Source organism: Microtus oregoni, unplaced genomic scaffold, assembly GCF_018167655.1.
Source record: "Microtus oregoni isolate MIOR12 unplaced genomic scaffold, Mior012 000029F_ref0000214, whole genome shotgun sequence".
NCBI lineage: Eukaryota > Metazoa > Chordata > Mammalia > Rodentia > Cricetidae > Microtus > Microtus oregoni.
In genome coordinates this window covers 18984796-19003162 of record NW_024543088.1, presented here as the reverse complement: position 1 = coordinate 19003162, position 18367 = coordinate 18984796, and the positions used below count along the sequence as shown (strand labels likewise).

Genomic DNA, 18367 nt, shown 5'->3' with positions numbered 1-18367 from the left:
GTAGAGTACAGACAGGAGTACATGGGAAGGGGTGGGGTGCAGACAGGAGTACATGGGAAGGGGTGGGGTGCAGACAGGAGTACATGGGAGGGGGTGGGGTGCAGACAGGAGTACATGGGAGGGGGTGGGGTGCAGACAGGAGTACATGGGAGGGGGTGGGGTGCAGACAGGAGTACATGAGAGGGGGTGGGGTGCAGGCATGGTGTAGGAGGGTCTTCTTTCCATGTGTTGCTTCATTGGTCAAATAAAGAAACTGCCTTGGCCTTTTGATAGGGTAGAACTTAGATAGGCGGGGAAGACAGGACTGGATACTGGGAGGAAGAAGGCAGTGTGGCAGACGCCATGGCTCTCCTCTCCAAGATGGACGCTGGTTAGACTCATGCCGGTAAGCCACAGTCAAGTGGCGATACACATTAATAGAAATGGGTTAATTAAGATGTGAGAGTTAGCCAATAAGAGGCTAAAGATAATGGGCCAGGCAACAATTTAATTAATACAATTTCCGTGTGGTTATTTTGGGGGTTAAGCTAGACGGGGGGCCAGGAACGCAGCCCGTTCCTCTTACAACAGAGTGGCACCCAATGTGGGGCACGAACCCACAACCCTGAGATTAAGAGTCTCATGCTCTACCGACTGAGCTATATAGAAAGATCAAATCATACTATAAAGGATATACTGAACAAGCAGAAAAGGAACTGACAATGGTTGAGGAAAAGTTACAGGAGGCACATGTGGATAGGGTGGACCCAAATCTTAGTTGTATCCTAGTCATATTGCCTTCCAGAATTTCTCTCTCTCTTAATGCAGAGGGAAGATATTATTTTAGAATGGATATTTATACCACATAAAGTAAGTAAAAAATTAAAAACTTAGGTGGAAAATATCTCTGAATTAATTATAAAAGGTAAACTGAGACATTGTCAACTAGCAGGTATAGACCCAGAAGAAATTATAGAGCCTTGGGCTGGAGAGATGGCTCAGTGGTTAAGAGCACTGACTGCTCTTCCAGAGGTCTTGAGTTCAATTCCCAGCAACAACATGGTGGCTCACAGCCATCTATAATGAGACCTGGTGCCCCCTTCTGGCTTGTGGGCACACATGGAAGGAATGCTGTACACAAAATAAATAAATAAATATTTTTTAAAAAAGAAATTATAGAGCCTTTTACTACTGATGAAATAGTTATGGGAAGACAATGAACGGGAGTTGGTGGGGTACAGGCAAACAGGAGTACACGGGAGTTGGTGGGGTACAGGCAGACAGGAGTACACGGGAGGGGTGGGGTGCAGTCAGGAGTGCATGGGAGGGGGTGGGGTGCAGACAGACAGAAGTACACGGGAGGGGTTTGTTCTCTGTAAGTGGTTCTGGAAAGGCCAGACAAGAACAGTTAGGGCCCAAGTGAACCCTGATCTTGGCTGTGCCTTATATTGTTGAAAAGCCAGTACTTGCCTGCCTGCTACCTTTCCTCCAACCCATGCTGGTTCGTATGGCAATTGTAGGACACTTTCTTATGACTTCTCCCTGGACCAGCTCATGTCCCAGATGCCTACTGACTGGGGGAATTCATGAATTTACCCATAATCTATTGTCATCTGACAAGGGGCCGTCAAGTAACTTCAACAGAGGGGATTCAAGGGCACCTCTACAGGAAGAAAATTCTCTAGAAACAGTGACCCCCTGAGCTGAGTCTGAAAGGAAGCAGAATGTGTGTGTGTGTGTGTGTGTGTGTGTGTGTGTGTGTGTGTATTTCTATGGGTGTGTACATACATATATATAACATGCATATATATGTACATAAAGCCAAATTATACTGAAACAAATAGCTCTCCAGGGCAAAGAAAAGAACATTCCAGGTTAATCCTGACATGTCAGCAGCAGCAAACCAGAAGGAGATTCCCACTCCTGAGCATAGAGCTGCTGATGGTGAGGGTTTGTTCCTGTAGATAGACCTGCAGACAGTCTCTCCCAGGAAAAAGAAAGAAGCCTTAAAGCTAGGTTTCTTTCTGCTTCCACGGGAAGCAGAGCCAACAAATAGTGTAATTTGTCCCCTGGATGTTCAGGTTTCTGCTGTGGCTGTGTTAGACAGTGCAGTACCAGTAAGCAAGTAACTGCCTTTGCTTATGAAAAAAAAAAATGGCAGGGGCCGGAGAGGCCACTTAGTGGTTAGATCACTCTGTTCTTCTAGAGGACCTGGGTTCAATCCTTAGCACCCATATGGTGGCTCACAACCATCTGTAGCGAGATGCAATACTGTTTTCTGTCCTCCATAAGCACGTGTACATACATACAGGCAAAACACACAAAATATTTTTTAATAACTGATAGAATTTATTTTATCCTATTTTTTGGTGTTTCAAGACAGGTTTTCTGTGTAGTCCTGACTGTCCTGGGACTTGCTCTGTAGACCAGGCTGGCCTCAAACTCACATAGATCCTCCTGCCTCTGCCTCCCGAGTGTTGGGATTAAAGGCGTGCGCCACCCAGCTCTATGATGTCTTTGTTTTTTTCTGGATAAGGTCTTTTACTGGCCTGGAACTTGCCAAATAGACTGGACCAGCTCCATCTTCATCTGTCCAGCATCAGGACTAGGAGGATGCATGCTGGAGTGTGGGATTTCTTTTTAGCATCCATCTTCAGATGCGCCACCACACCCGAGTTATTTAATGTAGGTTCCAGGGAAGTCAGCCTTGGTACCTGTGTTTGCAAAGCAAGCCGTGCTGAGCTCTCTTCCTTTGAACTTGTCTTGAGCCACCTCATCCCAGACTCTGCAATGTATTTGTCCACAGATAACCAGGACACGCGAAGCAACTTGGATATAACTGTGGGCTCTCGACAACAGGCAACACAGGGCTGGATCAACACTTATCCCCTCTCCAGTGGCATGTCAACCATCTCCAAAAAGTCAGGTTAGTCAGGGTAGGGGGTGGCTCCTACATCTTCTGTCCTCTGTTGAGTTCCCATCTTGGTGGTATGATGGGCACTCACTTAGATGGCAGAACAGAACATGAAAAGGCAGCTTCTTCTAGATTCTAAAACCGGACCAAGGTTTTCGGTTCAGTCACCAGCACATCACCAAAGGAAAAGACAGGGCAGAAGATTGGCTGAAAGGACAATGACATGTTTCATCTTTGCTCCCCAGGCATGTCTAAGAAAACCAACCGGGGTTCCCAGCTGCACAAGTACTACATGAAGCGCAGGACACTGCTGTTGTCGCTGTTGGTGAGACCTGTGGCCACAGGCACTTCCCACTGTGTAACAGCGTAGCACCTTAGGGTGGTAGCAGCATGTGGACACCTGCAGAGAATACACTGGATATTGTTTGGTCTCACCAGGCCACTGAAATTGAGCGTCTCATCACTTGGTACAACCCGCTGTCAGCCCCAGAACTAGAGCTGGACCAGGCAGGAGAGAACAGCGTGGCCAACTGGAGGTCCAAATACATCAGCCTGAGTGAGAAGCAGTGGAAAGACAACGTGAACCTTGCCTGGAGCATCTCCCCCTACCTCGCTGTGCAGCTGCCAGCCAGGTAGGCCTTCCAGTCACCCTAGCTTCATCAGAGGTTCAGTATTGTAACCTGTCAGCTGTATCCTGAGTGCCATGAAATATGACATGGCTCCTGTCAGGGACACTCGGGATTCTCACCTAGTCTGTGCAGAGGTTACACAGTGGCCCTTGTGAACGTGTCAGCTCCTACCTAGGTGCCATTGCACACAGAACTAAGAAAGTAATATCTAGCTGAATTCAGAACCACCATGTATGACCAGGGAATGTAGCTCAGTGTAGAACTCTTAACTAGCATGCACAAGAACCTGGTTCAATTCCTGGCACTGTTTAAAAAAAATGGTAGAGTCACAGTGTAATTTATAAAGGCTTCCCTCCTGGGAGGTAGTCCACAGAAACAACTTGGGAGTGTTTGGATTGTGTGTGTTTGAATAATGCCATCTTGAAGCTTGAACTGAGAGCAGACTGTCTTGCTGTAGCTGTCTGTCTAGTGTGCCATAAGCTTCCTCAAGGTGAGAATCTCAGACAGAAATAAAACCTTTAGATTGCAGCAGTAGGAAAGATGAGCTACATGGTCCCTCAGCCTGCTTCCCAACAAGCAGGGACAGGTATGTATGACTGGGAGCAAAGCTCTGCCACTTTTCTGTGTCCTCTACCTGATCCTCAGGCCCAGGACAGCAGACTGGTTCTCTTAAGGCCTTTCAAAACAGAATGTTCATGGAGACTGTCCCTTGCATTAGCCTGGGTCAGGAACATCTACAGGCTCATGCCTGCCCTCTCACCACCAGGTAAGGGGCTCTACAGGTTCAGACTGTGAGCTAAGATGCTGAGCCAGAGATAGGCAAATGCAGAAGGATAAATGGCAAGATAGGGTAGGGTTCTGCCATTTCCTCATAGCAACCTAGTAATGCTATTGTTTTTCTTTTTTCCTTCACTTTTGTTTTGTTAAATGTTTGTTTTTTGCTTTGGAGGAATGGGGGGGAGAGTATGTCTGTGTGTGTCTGATTATGATATGTGTGTGTGCATGTGTGTCCAATTCAGAAGCTAACTTGCCAGACTTGGTTCTCTTTTCATTATGTGGAACTAGGAAGTGAACTTAGGTCATCAAGGTTGACATCAGCCTTTGTTCACTAAGCCATTGTACATAGAAAGAGTTACATCATACATAGAAAGGGTTACATCGTACATAGAAAGGGTGTCTCTGTAACCAGGGTTGCCTGGAATCATGGCATTCATCCTGTCACCTCCTTGTGAATGCTGTAATGATGTGATTTTTTTCAAAGGGTCCTTTTCAGACTTTGTAATGTATTACTTGCCTACAAGTAATACATTTAGATATCTGTAATATAGTGTTGATCTAAATCCCTCCAGCTGAGTGTTCCCCTCTGGCTCTTCTGTGGCAGTGAAGAATGTACCTGCTGGTGCAGCTACCACACCCAAACCCTCTGTACATTGTAGGTTCAAGAATACAGAAGCCATTGGAAATGAAGTGACCCGTCTTGTCCGGTTGGACCCAGGAGCTGTTAGTGATGTCCCTGAAGCCATCAAGGTAGGACAGCCCACACACACCAGCTCAAAGTACATCTAGAATGTCTTCCAGAGAAGCCTGGCTACTCATTACTATGACCAAATACCTCACCGAACAATCAGGAGAAAAAAGTTACTTTGACTCAGTCTCCGGGAGCTCAGCCTATTTTGGCTGAGCAGCAGGCCGATGTGCAGGAGGCCATTCACGTCCTGGCAAATGGACAGAAGAGCGAGAGAATACAGGAAGGGATCCCGGCAAAGCGCAGCATCCAAACGCATGGCTCCCATGGCTGATTTCCTCCACTAGGCCCCACACACTTTCCACCACCTCAAAATAATGACTGGACCTCCAGGTCCAGGGGGTCCAGCCCTGTTCTATTCTCTGCAGGCAGTGCACACAGAGTACACAGATGTACTCTTAGGCAAACAATCATAATAAATAAAATCTTGGCCAGATAGTGGTGGCACATGTCTTTAATCCCAGCACTTGGGAGGCAGAGGTGTGAGGATCTCTGATCTTGAGGCCAGACTGAACCACAAAGTGAAACCCTGTCTCTAAAACAAAATTATCATTATTCTATCTATCTCACCAGACAAAAAGTTACCGGGCAACCTCAATGGTAGAAGTTTCTTAACTCCTTGCATATTCTACTTCTAGTAATAATTACTATGTTTATGATATTTAGTCTGCTTAAATTCTGACAGGTTTCCATATAACCACAAATTCACTATATAGTTGAAGTTGTCCTTGAATTTCTGATCCTCCATTTTCCACTTGCCATGTACCAAGATTGCAGGTGTGTACAATCAATCGCAGCTGGTTCTATGCAGTGCATACTAGCCTGGAACACACACTACCCACTGAGCCTCATTCCCAGCCCCTCAACCTGGATTTATTACAATTATGCTTCTTTGCATAAATGTCAGAAATATTTTCCATTTTCTCCTAAGTGTTTTTTTTTTTTTTTTACTGTCACTTTTTCTTTTTCTTTTCTTTTTTGGCCTAGAGCTTGCCATGTAGAGCAGGCTGGCCTCAAACTCACAGAGATCTGCCTGTCTCTGCCTCCCGGGTGCTGGAATTAAAGACGTGCACCACCACACCCAGGCTGTGGCCGTTCTTGCAGAGGCCATAGCTAAAGGACTACTGTAACCCTGTCTCCCAACTTCCTCCCTAGTTCCTGGTCACCTGGCACACCATTGATGCCGATGCTCCAGAGCTCAGCCATGTTTTATGCTGGGCACCCACGGATCCACCCACAGGCCTCTCCTACTTCTCCAGCATGTACCCACCACACCCTCTCACTGCACAGTATGGGGTGAAAGTCCTGCGGTCCTTCCCTCCGGTGAGTCCAGAGCCCTGCTGAGCCAGCCTAGGTGCAGCTGTCCCAGTGTAGTTAAGTTGATATGAGATGCTCCCAACTGTGTGGGCACAGCTAGACTATGTATTACTGACATGATATTTGTTGCAGAAGATGAGTTTGAGTTTTGACTTTGGAGGTACACGCCTTTAATGCCAACACCAGGGAAGCAGAGGCATCTCTGAGTTCTTAGGCCAGCCAGAAAACACAGTGAAACCCTTTCTAAAAAAAAAAAAAAAAAAAAAAAAAAGAGTTGTAATTCATATGTATTTTCTAGTTTTAGGCTTTTTTTTTTTTAAGCTTTCATTGGATCTTTTGGTTAAAAAGAAAGTACTTGAGTTTGGTCCCTGCTGTAAGAAGTGAGTAGTGTACCCATGCCTCTTACCCTAGCGGTTCTATGTGGTAGCCATGATGGAGGGTCTGTAAACTGCTCTAGAGCTCTGCTTACTACAGCACCAGCGAGTCTTTACCTGGGGCAGGCTCCTCTCCTTACAGGTGAGGTACTATATTGTATGTGCTTATTCCACCAATGTGTGTTACAAAGCCTCGGGTACTTCTCTTGTTATCCTCTACACCTTCCCCGGCTCTCCAGCAGGAGGCAGCATCCCATGTGCAGGTCCAGCGCTCATTACTGTGAATTGTTACAACTCTGAGGTCACAGTCCTTCTTCCTTCTACAGGATGCCATTCTGTTCTACATCCCCCAGATTGTGCAGGCCCTCAGATATGACAAGGTATGTACTTATACAGCACAGCTCCTACTTCTCCCAAGAGCTATCTGTATTGCTACTCCAGCTCACACAGGCTCCCTCTGGGCTCCGTCAGAAACAGGACTGTGCAGTTACAACAGAGCCCTTATTCTTACTGCCCCATCCTGAGGCCACTCATGCTCTGCGGAGAGGGTGAGCTCTGGTACCTTGTCTAACTGTTTCCTATGGGTGAGCGACCTGTTCTAGGGTCCCCTTTGTTGGGTCAGGGCTCAGCAAATCACATGACCTCCCTGAGTCTGGCTGTTGTCCTAGGAAAGTGGTGAGGCTTAGGTGAGCTGATAAAAGATATGTTCTAATCACACTGCACAGAAAGTGGCAACAACCAGATGACTTAAACAAGACATTTACAAGCACCCAGGATAAAAGTGCTTGTCACAGGAACCTGACCACGGAGTCCAATCACTGATCCCATGGTAGGAAGAGGGGACCAACTGAAGAGCTGTCCTCTGACCGTCAGATGCAGATGCATACTGTGGCATTCATGCACTCACACAAACACAAAACAATAAATGAAATGAAATGAAAAAAAAAAAACAAGTACATTTTACCAGCTGTGGTGGCACACACCTTTAACACCTCTGCACTTGGGAGGCAGAGGCAGGTGGAGTTTGAGTTCGAGGCCAGCCTGGTCTACAGAGCAAGTTCCAGGAACTAGGACTACATAGAGAGGTTGTATCTCAGTAATACAAAAAAAAAAAAAAAAGAAAAGAAAAGAAATAGATAAATAAATAAATAAATCCTGGAACTGAAGATCTGGCTTAGTGGTTAAGTTGCCCTTGCAGAGAACCAGATTCAGTTTCCAGCACCCACATGATGGCTAGCAACTATCCATATGTAACTCCAGCTCCAGGGCATCCACTCCCTCTTCTGACCTGCGTGGACACCAGACACACACATGATGCACAGACATATGTGTAGACAAAACACCCATACACATAATTGTTTTAACTAAAAACTAAACTAAACCTGGAGGCTAGCGCTCCAGCATCGAGGTGCCAGCAGGTCTCTTCCCAGCCTTCTCCCTCAGCGGGTCTGCGGTATCTCCACCCTGAGCTACCAGAAAATGGTAGGGAACAATGCAATGGAGAAAGAGAGGGTCCGTGTTGGCTGCATGCTGCTCTATGCACACCCGAGCTCTGTGGACCCCGCCACTGTGAATTGGTGGTCTGCACAACCTTATGAGTTTCTGATACCTAGCCTACGTGTTTCTTGTATTTGACAGCTGTTGAAATTGAGAGTCATGGTTCTTAAATACCAAGGGGGGACCACACAGGAGACCCAGGCCTGTACTGTACACTTCATGCCCTGAGCCTAGCCCATGAGTGGCCAGCCTTTGGCTACTGGCCTGGCCCCTCAGCTAATCCTAATGGGTCCATCCACACAGCTGGGAAGCACACAGCCATGGTGGGAGTTCCCTCTTGCACGAGGTTAAGAAGAGTTTCCTCCAGGAGTAAAGGCTGATTGTGACCTTCCCTCCTACAGATGGGCTATGTGCGCGAGTACATTCTCTGGGCAGCAGCCAAATCCCAGCTTCTGGCCCACCAGTTCATCTGGAATATGAAAACTAACATCTACCTCGATGAAGAAGGGCACCAGAAAGACCGTGAGTACCTTGGCCGTCATCATCTCCTTTAGAGGTTGCTTTCTCAGAGGTCCCCTGTGTGTGTGCTACCCCAGCCTGGAGACTACCCCGTGTCCTGTCCTCACCCCTTAACACACAGAGCATCTGGACTTCCTTCATTGATCCTTTGGTATAAGGTGACATTTGCAGCTCCTGGGGTGTACGAGAACTCCCTGCTGGCCAGCTACCTGTCCTGTCAGAGTCTGTGCCTAGCACAGCCCGTGACTGAATAAGGAGTGGCCAATTCAGGAGCAACAGTTCTCAAACAATAACCTGTAAAGCCTCACACTTTGCTCTTGGTGTGCTTGCTCTCCTGCTTGTTTGTGACAGGGCTTGTTGTGTAGCCCAGAACTTACTCTGACTCTTCTGTCTCTGTGCCCATACCTGGCTAAACAGATAATGGCACTTGGTTTGAGTTTAATTCCTGGAACACACATGGTGGGAGGAGAGAACAGACTCTTGCAAGTTATCCTTTGACCTCCACATGTGTGCCACAGTGTGTATCTCCACACACAAAAACAAATAAATAAAAAGTAAAGAGCTGGACATGGTGGCACGTGCCTTAAATCATGGCACTCAGGAGGCAGAGGCAGGTGAATCTCAGTGAGTTCGAGGCCAACCTGGTCTAAGGCACAAGTTCAGGCCAGGCCATCTAAGGCTACACACAAACCCTGTCTGAAAACAAAACCTTCAATATGTGTCTGTATCCACCACCCACAGCACCAGACCCATTAGCACCACCATAGGGACCTGAGCATCGTCAGCCAGCTCTGGCCCCTTTCATTGGCCCAACATCAGCATAGTTATCATCACCACTATAGCTACTTCCACCAAAATTTCCTCCTTTTTGTTTGTTTGTTTGTTTGTTTGTTTGTTTTTTTCAAGACAAGGTAGGTCTCTCTGTCACTTTAGAGCCTGACCTGGAACTAGCTCCTGTAGACCAGGTTGGCCTCAGACTCACAGAGATCCGCCTGCCTCTGCCTCCCTAGTGCTGGGATTAAAGGCGTGTGCCACCACCACTTAATTCAAAATGTCCTCCTTTATTGACAGTAACCATCATCTCCTCCTCCTCAACCACCTTGGTTTCTATATCTTGGTCCACCACCACCATGACCTCCTCTGCTACCATAACCAGGACACCACCATAGCCTCCTCTTCCACCAAAGTTTCCACCACAACCAAAGTCCCTCCATGACACATAAAATGACCAGATCTACTCAGCAGCCGCTCTGTGGTCCCATGGTGACATCTCTTTTTTAAAAAGGGCCTTTTTTTTACTCAGAATTAGGCTCATTAATAGTAAAGTACTCCAAACAATTTCATCAATTGTACTGTGACCATCAAAAGTTACAAAGCCAAACCCTCTTTTTTTTTCTCTGCCTGTCTTCCATAACTTCTGTGGTTTTCGTCTTGCCATACTTTTCTTTTGTTTGTTTTTCAAGACAGGGTTTCTCTGTGTAGCCCTGGCTGTCCTGGAACTCACTGTGTAGACCAGGCTGGCCTTGAACTCACAGAGATCTGCCTGCCTGCTTGAATGCTGGCATTAAAGGCGTGAGTCACCACTGTCCAGCCTATCTTGCCATACTTGTCAAAGTAGCCTCTCAGATTAAAATCTTCTGTGTCTCCCTTAATGCCACCAACCAGCACTCTCTTCACTGCTGAGTAGGTGCCAGGCTTTCCAGAATCTCTCTAGAAACAGCTGTCCTTGGCTTCACCACACACCCAACGACCTCTTGTGGCTGAGCACACATTGCCACATCAAGTCCGCACCAAAGCCTTGGATGTTCTGTTGGGGTCTCTCATTACCACACAGTCTGTAAGTGTTCCTCATTTCTCAGAACGGTCTCAAGCTGTCATCTGTGGGTTCAAAGTACAGGCCATCGGTAACAGCTTCCTCAACTGCTCTGATTCCTTTGGAGCATGGCTTGCCTCCCTCCATCCTAGCGGCCAGAGCCAGGCTAGAGGTGACTCAACAACATTTTACACCCATGAGACTGGACTAGCCTTTTCCAACTTAAGTTCAGTATAGGACTATATGTTGTTTTTGTTGATTTTAATTCCTATCACTCTAGCCAGGCCAAATGGCACAGTCCTTTAATCCCAATACCTAGGCAAGTTTGAGGAGAGCCTTAACTACGTGAGAATGACATCGCCCCTCCTCAACAAGGTTTCTCTGAGTAGCTAGCCCTGGCTGTTTTAGAATTTGCTTTGTTCACCAGGGTGGCCTTGAACTCAGGGCCTCCCTCTGAGGCCTTCCTTAAAGGCTCCTCTCAGGGAAAAAAGAAAAAAAAAAAGCAAACTGGGTGTGGTGGTGCACGCCCTTGGGACCAACATTCAGAAGCCAGGGGCAGACTGACCCCAGAGAGTTCCCAGTCTGCCAGGACTGTGCAGCAAACCCGTCTTTAAAAAAGAAAAAAAAAATCTCAGGGGCTGGAGAGATGGCTCAGAGGTTAAGAGCACTGACTGCTCTTCCAGAGATCCTGAGTTCAATTTCCAGCAACCACATGGTGGCTCACAACCATCTGTAATGAGACCTGGTGCCCTCTTCTGGTGTGTGGGCATACATGGAAGCAGAATGTTGCACATATAATAAATAATTAAAAAAAATCTCAGCCAGGCAGTGGTGGCGCACACCTTTAATCCCAGCACTCAGGAGGCAGAAGCAGGCCAGCCTGGTCTACAGAGCTACTGCCAGGACAGGCTCTAAAGCTACAGAGAAACCCTGTCTCAGAAAAAAAAAAAAAAGTAGAATATAACAAAGCCAATAACTGGAACCAGATGTTATGCATGCATAAAGTCCAGAGTTAAGTCCCCTGCACCAAGTAGAAGAGTCACACATCTGTAAACATAGCACTCGAGAAGTGGAGGCACAGGGATCTCAAGTTCAAGGCCAACCTGGGCTCTTTCAACCCTATTTCAAAACAAACAATTAGTATGGCTTTACCTGGGGCTTAGGCCCTGCCTTGAGCTTTGTTTAGGGGCTAGCAATTTTACCCACCATCAGAACCAGTATCAACAGTGAGGGGGAAATGGTGGCATGTGTGGCCTTTATCAGGTCTAGAGTCCATTGCACATGCAGGCAGGGTGCTGGGAGAGCTCCAGCTGACTGTCTAGCAAACATCTTTAATATTTAAGGGCCGTTGGTTGGTTGGTTGGTTGGTTGGTTTGGTTTTTCTGTCTTGGAACTCACTTTGTAGAGCAAGCTGGCCTCCAATTCAGAGACCCACCTGAGTGCTGGGTTAAAGGCATGTGTCACCATCTGGCTAAGGGTTTTCTTTTCAGGGTCTCTGTGGCAGCCATAAAACTCACCATCTTTGTCTCCTCAGCTGACATTGGTGACCTTCTGGAGCAGTTAGTAGAAGAGATCACAGGGTCCCTATCAGGCCCAGCCAAAGATTTCTATCAACGAGAATTTGATTTCTTTAACAAGATCACAAATGTGTCAGCCATCATCAAGTAAGTGGCTCACTGAGAGACAGTTTTCTGCGATGTCTTGTCGTGTCTTCATCCCACCTACTCACCTCTCTGAGCTTTCAGGGTTGTTGCCTCCTAGCATGGGGCAAGGCAGAGCATCAGCTGCGTTTGCATTTGACATTTGCCCAAGGTCTCCAAGGGAAAAAGAGCGTTGGGCGCAGCTCTTCCCGGCTTCTTCCACTCGCTAATGTGCCCTCGGTGTGTGTGCAGGCTGCTACTGCTGTGTTCACTGAGGGTCCTCTCCGTGTTCCCAGGGGCCCTGACCACACACAAAAGGGTAGGGAAGTATGTCACTACAACACCTGAGACAATCAGTTTAAGAGAACAATGTAGGGGGCTGGAGAGATGGCTCAGAGGTTAAGAGCACTGACTTCTCTTCCAAAGGTCCTGAGTTCAATTCCCAGCAACCACATGGTGGCTCACAACCATCTGTAATGAGGTCTGGTGCCCTCTGCTAGCCTGCAGGCATCACACAGACAGAACACTGTATGAATAATAAATAAATACTAAAAAAAAAATTTTTAAAAAAAAAAAAAAGAGAACAGTGTAGTCGGGCATGGTAACACACACTTTTAATCCCAGTACCTGGGAGACAGAGGCAGGTTGACCTCTGTGAGTTTGGGGCCAACCTGTCCTACAAGGTGATTTCCCAGACAGCCAGAGCAATATAGAGAGACCCTCTCAAAAACAAAACACATACGAAAGGGGAGATGGGGGACAATATGGACGTCTTCTTAGTGACTGTGTGCTCAGCACATGTGACAGCTGTAGCAGAGAAAGACAGTGGTGTCCCTTAACCCCTGCAAGGCTATAGCCCCAGACACCTAAAACTCCTCATTGGAGAATTTTGTGGTGGGCAAGAGTTGAGACAGGGTTTCTCTATATAGTCCTGACTTCTGGAACTCAGCATGTAGATCAGGCTGGCCTCAAATTCAGTTATCCACCTGCCTCTGCCTCCTGGGTGCTGGAACTAAAGGTGCATGTGGCCGTGCCTGCCCTCACTGGGGAGTTAAAGGTTAACCCCTGTCCTTAGCACAGGAGCCTTTGGATTCAGCTCAGCAGGAAGGTGCATTTCCAGGGCATCATGACACAACAAAGTTGCAGTTACCCTCAGCCTCACCTTAGCTGAGCCAGGTCACAGGGCTCACCAGCAAAAGTCACACAGTAAGTTACAGAAGTGGCATTTCAGGGCCAGGTGGTGGTGGCGCATGCCTCTAATCCGGAGGCAGAGACGGGTGGATCTCTGTGAGTTTGAGGCCAGCCTGGTCTACAAAGCGAGTTCTACAATAAGCTCTAAATCTACAGAGAAATCCAGTCTCGAAAGGCCAAAAAGAAAAAAAGGAAAAAAGCAAAGGCATTTCAGCCCCGAACTGGGAGGGGCCCCGCAGTCACCTGTTCTCTCAGTACCTTAACAGCAGCACACATACCATAGAATGTGAGGGCAGAGCTGCCAAAAACAGCTCCACTTGGGCCCCTGCCACCCTGTGGGGCCATCTGGCTTCTCTGAGGAATGCAGGGCAGGAGTTGCTATGGATGGTTTCCTGACAACCTGAGCCTGGTAGGGTCAGGTGAGCTCTCTGTCCCTGGGGGCCAGTGTCTATGGCTAGAGCTTGTTTGTTCAGACCGTTCAGTGTAACCCAAGCTGGCCTCAGACTCACTAGATAGCAGAGGATGCCTTCCAGCTCCTGGTTCACTGGTCCTCACATCTGAGCTATGTGCCACCATGTCCAGAGCATCTCTGTCTTGTTTCTCAGGCCCTACCCTAAAGGCGAAGAAAGAAAGAAGGCTTGTCTGTCAGCTCTGTCTGAAGTGAAGGTGCAGCCTGGTAAGCCAGCAACCTCAGGGCCAGTGAGGCACAAGGGACTGATGTGGAAACAGGGCTTGGCTAGCCGCATCACATACTTGGGGCCTCCAGCATCCGACACCCAAGGGATGAACTTCCTTTTTTCTGCTTAGTGGACATATTTGCTGAGTGTCTTAGTTTTCTGTTGCTGTGAAGGGACACCATAAACACAGCAACTCGTACAAAAAAAAGACATTTGGCCGGGCGGTGGTGGCGCACGCCTTTAATCCCAGCACTGGAGGCAGAGGCAGGCGGATCTCTGTGAGTTCGAGGCCAGCCTGGTCTACAAAGGGAGTTCCAGGACAGGCTCCAAAGCCACAGAGAAACCCTGTCTCGAAAAACCAAAAAAAAAAAAAAAAGAAAAAAAAGACATTTGGTTGGGGCTGGCTTACAGTTTGGAGATAGTCCGTTGTCCTACGGAGGGAAGCATGGCGGCACACAAGCAGACATGTGCTGGACAGGTAGCAGAAAATTCTCTATCTTGATCCACAGGAAGAGAACTGTGAGCCATTAGGCCTGGCTTGAGCTTCTGAGACCTCAAAGCCCACCCCACAGTGACACACTCCCTATGGCCAAGCATTCAAACACATGGGTCTGTGGGAGCCATACCTATTCAAACCACCACACTGAGAAACACAGAGATGGAGGAGTGTGTTAGAGCATGGTAGGCCAGTGCAGCTAGGGTGGGAGTCTCCACTGAGTGAAGCAAACCCAAGACTTTCCCAGACAGCAGCAGGGTAGTTGCCACAAAGCTAAAGTCCAGAACATTCTGAAGAAGCATCTCCTGGGAGGCTTGCCTGGATGGATCCCAAAGGGGAAGGGTCTGAGTCAGGAAGGGCAGACCCACAGTGAGCACAGAACAAGTCAGTGTCCTCATCCGGCTGCTCTGCATGTGAAGCCTGGGCTGGGGACTGGCTGTGGCTCTGTGGTGACACATAGCTCCCTGTACCTCCTTCTGTGCCTGCCCAGGCTGCTACCTGCCCAGCAACCCTGAAGCAATTGTGCTAGACATTGACTACATGTCAGGAACGCCAATGCAGAGGTGAGTGCCCGTCCCCACTGTGTCCCACACTAGTGGTCTCCACTGTACTCATGTGCTCCCTTCCTCTCTCAGTGCTGCAAAGGCGCCCTATCTGGCCAAGTTTAAGGTGAAGCGCTGTGGAGTGAGCGAGCTTGAAAAAGAAGGTCAGTAAGGGACCCCTCGCGTCCAGGTACCTCTCCTCACCCGTGCTGCTGTGTTACAACATCCTATCAAAGATGTCTGCCATGCATCTCCCTGCAGACTCACCCTTCCTCTGGAAATGGCAGGGTGCTCTGCAGCAATGCTTGCTTACCCTGGAATCTGCCCCCACCCCCGTCCTCGGAGCCCAGCTACTGAGCCTTTGTGGGCACACTGGTTGCTTCAGGCTCTGTAGAGAGGAGCATAGTCTAAGTGACACCGGAGAGGTGTGCAGCCTCACATATCTGGAGGCTGACATCAGGACGTAGGCCAGCATGCTCAGTGAGGGAAGGGTCAGGCTGTGGGCAAGCAGGAATCTAAATTCTGGCCTGGGTGTTCTCCGGCTCGCCCTCCTGTGGTTGTAGCAATCCATGCAGGTGATGCTACTTAGCATTCTTGCATCTCTGCCTGCCTTGTGTGACCTGGCAAGTCTCTCTCAAAAGGACACTTGGCATCTACTATGACCGGCATCTTCAAATACCTTAATTCCAAAGAAGATCACGGTTGTGGTTTGGGGTATGAACTCTGTGGGGACACAGACCAGTCTTCAGTGGTCTGGCTGTGTTTCGGCCCTGAGTCCTCAGCTTGGACCCCAAGGGGCTCTGTTTCACTTCCTTGTTCTTAGGAAAAGTCCCGGCCCTGTGACCCTACATGATAACTCATGGTGTTTCTTGGGACCCCTTAGTGCTCTGTCAAAGTGATTCTCAAGATCCCAGTTCTTTCTCAACCCTAGGCAGCCTCCTCGTGCCCTCAGGCTGAGAGAGTCCCCCTCCCCTCCCCAGGTCTGCAGTGCCGCTCAGATGCTGAGGATGAGTGCCGCGGGCAGGAGGCTGATGGCAAGAAGATCTGCTGGCAAGCAGCCATCTTTAAAGTGGGGGATGACTGCCGACAGGTGACAGAGCTGGCCTTATTTAGGCTGGCAGGGCAAGGCACTATCTTCTAGTGACACGTGACCCTTTCCTGCACTTTATGATTCAGGTGCTCTGGAGGCATCAGAACAAACCCAGAAACCCCTGCTCCCAGCCCCACCCTGCACCATCAGGGACGGCCTCACTCCCACATCCTCAGGGCAATCTTGTGACAGCCCAGCCTGGGTGGGCAGTGAGGCCAGACCTCTAAGCTCTCATTTAGCCACAGCCTGCCCCCTTCCCTACTGTGTGAGCCTCGAGGGCCACTAGTGGTCCCAGTTCTGAAGAAAGGACCCTGACTGCATCCTGTGCCTTCTCCGGTCCAGGACATGTTAGCCCTGCAGATCATCGACCTCTTCAAGAACATCTTCCAGCTGGTCGGCCTGGACCTCTTTGTTTTTCCCTACCGGGTGGTGGCTACTGCCCCTGGGGTGAGTTCCTGGGGTGTGGTAGGCAAAGGGCCAGCACTTCACTGCTCCCACCTGACTGTCCCTTCTCCCTCCCTCCTAGTGTGGGGTGATTGAGTGCATACCGGACTGCACCTCCCGAGACCAGCTGGGCCGCCAGACTGACTTCGGCATGTATGACTACTTCACACGCCAGTATGGGGATGAGTCCACGCTGGCCTTCCAGCAGGTAGCCAGCCCCACAGCCTCAGCTCACCTCCTGTCTGCACTCCACACAGCTGCGCTCACTGCTGTGAGCTCTGCCTTAGTTACACAGAGCCAGGTGAGACCACAGCCCTCTCCACATAGGCACGCTACAACTTTATCCGAAGCATGGCCGCCTACAGCCTCCTGCTGTTCCTGCTGCAGATCAAGGACAGGCACAATGGCAACATCATGCTGGACAAGAAGGGCCACATCATCCACATCGGTCAGCCAGGCCCTAGGGGGCTGGGAACGAGAATGGCAGCCCACACTCTGGGTAGACGGGAAGCTGATGGAGTGTCTCTTGCTCTAGCCTGGCACGAGCTCCTCCTCCCCCACTCAGGCCCCTGTAGCTAAGACCCTCTGCTAGAAATAAACCACCCTGACCTCGCTCCTGCCCCAGTTACAGGCAGCTTTTTGGGATTTTGCAGACTTCGGCTTCATGTTCGAAAGCTCACCAGGTGGCAACCTTGGCTGGGAACCAGACATCAAGCTGACAGATGAGATGGTGATGATTATGGGGGGCAAGATGGAAGCCACACCCTTCAAGTGGTTCATGGAGATGTGTGTCCGAGGTTATCTGGCTGTGCGGTGAGCCCATGGGCCACGTGGAAGGGATGTGAAGGTGGGAAGGAGGAAGTCAGGCTCAGTAGCACTGACATCAGGTGGCTGGTTACAGTCAGAGGCCTGTTACTCCAGCTCCACCATCCACTGCCCACACACACGTGGGCACACACATAATTTTTTGTTTCAAGACAAGGTCTTGCCGGGCGGTGGTGGCGCACACCTTTAATCCCAGCACTCGGGAGGCAGAGGCAGGAAGATCTCTGTGAGTTTGAGGCCAGCCTGGTCTACAAGAGCTAGTTCCAGGACAAGAACCAAAAACTATGGAGAAACCCTGTCTCTAAAAATTAAAAAAAAAAGAGAGAGAGAGAGACAAGGTCTTACTATGTAGCTCTAGCTGTCCTGGAACTCACAGAGATCTGCCTGTCTCTGCCCCCCAAGTGCTGGGACTAAAGGTGTGTGCCACTACCACCCAGCCATAAATCTTTAAGAAGTGAAGGGCCTTGCCTTCTAATCACTTAGTCTACCTTTGTGAGCAGCTTCCAGCTCTGAACCACCAGCCCCATCCTGCAGTCTCCCACAGCTGACCTCATCTGCCAGCAACCTCCAGCCTTGGGCTCCCCCTCGGGACTTCCTGGCCACCCTTTCCCCATAGCCCCCGCACCTCCAAAGCTACATGATAGACTGACATCAACCCGATGGCACATGGGAGTATCACCTTGCCACTTCCCACATGCTACTGTGGTTAAGTCCAACAGAGCATCTTTGAAACCACAGCTGGAAGCCTGGCATGTGGGGGATAGGGAAGGACACTCAGCCATACCGGCTGCCTGAGCATGGCTGGGGGAAGCAAGCCAACTGGTGGAAAGTAGAGGTGGATCACTGGACTGGTAGCTGGGTCCTGCTCAGGCTGGCTTTGTTTCCTCCCCTTGCT

General features: G+C 49.2%; 1 protein-coding gene across 1 annotated transcript in view; it reads left to right on the top strand.

The window, feature by feature from the left end:
• Pi4ka (phosphatidylinositol 4-kinase alpha) overlaps positions 1-18367 on the top strand; it is a 126866-nt gene that overhangs the window by 107715 nt on the left and 784 nt on the right. The window contains exons 37-52 of the mRNA XM_041678192.1: positions 2786-2905; positions 3139-3218; positions 3332-3525; positions 4959-5049; positions 6203-6370; positions 7065-7118; positions 8637-8757; positions 12102-12231; positions 14004-14074; positions 15062-15134; positions 15207-15277; positions 16094-16203; positions 16546-16650; positions 16730-16855; positions 16975-17095; positions 17301-17460. Of these exons, the coding sequence (XP_041534126.1) occupies positions 2786-2905; positions 3139-3218; positions 3332-3525; positions 4959-5049; positions 6203-6370; positions 7065-7118; positions 8637-8757; positions 12102-12231; positions 14004-14074; positions 15062-15134; positions 15207-15277; positions 16094-16203; positions 16546-16650; positions 16730-16855; positions 16975-17095; positions 17301-17460 (1795 nt within the window). The remainder of the gene's footprint in view (positions 1-2785; positions 2906-3138; positions 3219-3331; positions 3526-4958; positions 5050-6202; positions 6371-7064; positions 7119-8636; positions 8758-12101; positions 12232-14003; positions 14075-15061; positions 15135-15206; positions 15278-16093; positions 16204-16545; positions 16651-16729; positions 16856-16974; positions 17096-17300; positions 17461-18367) is intronic.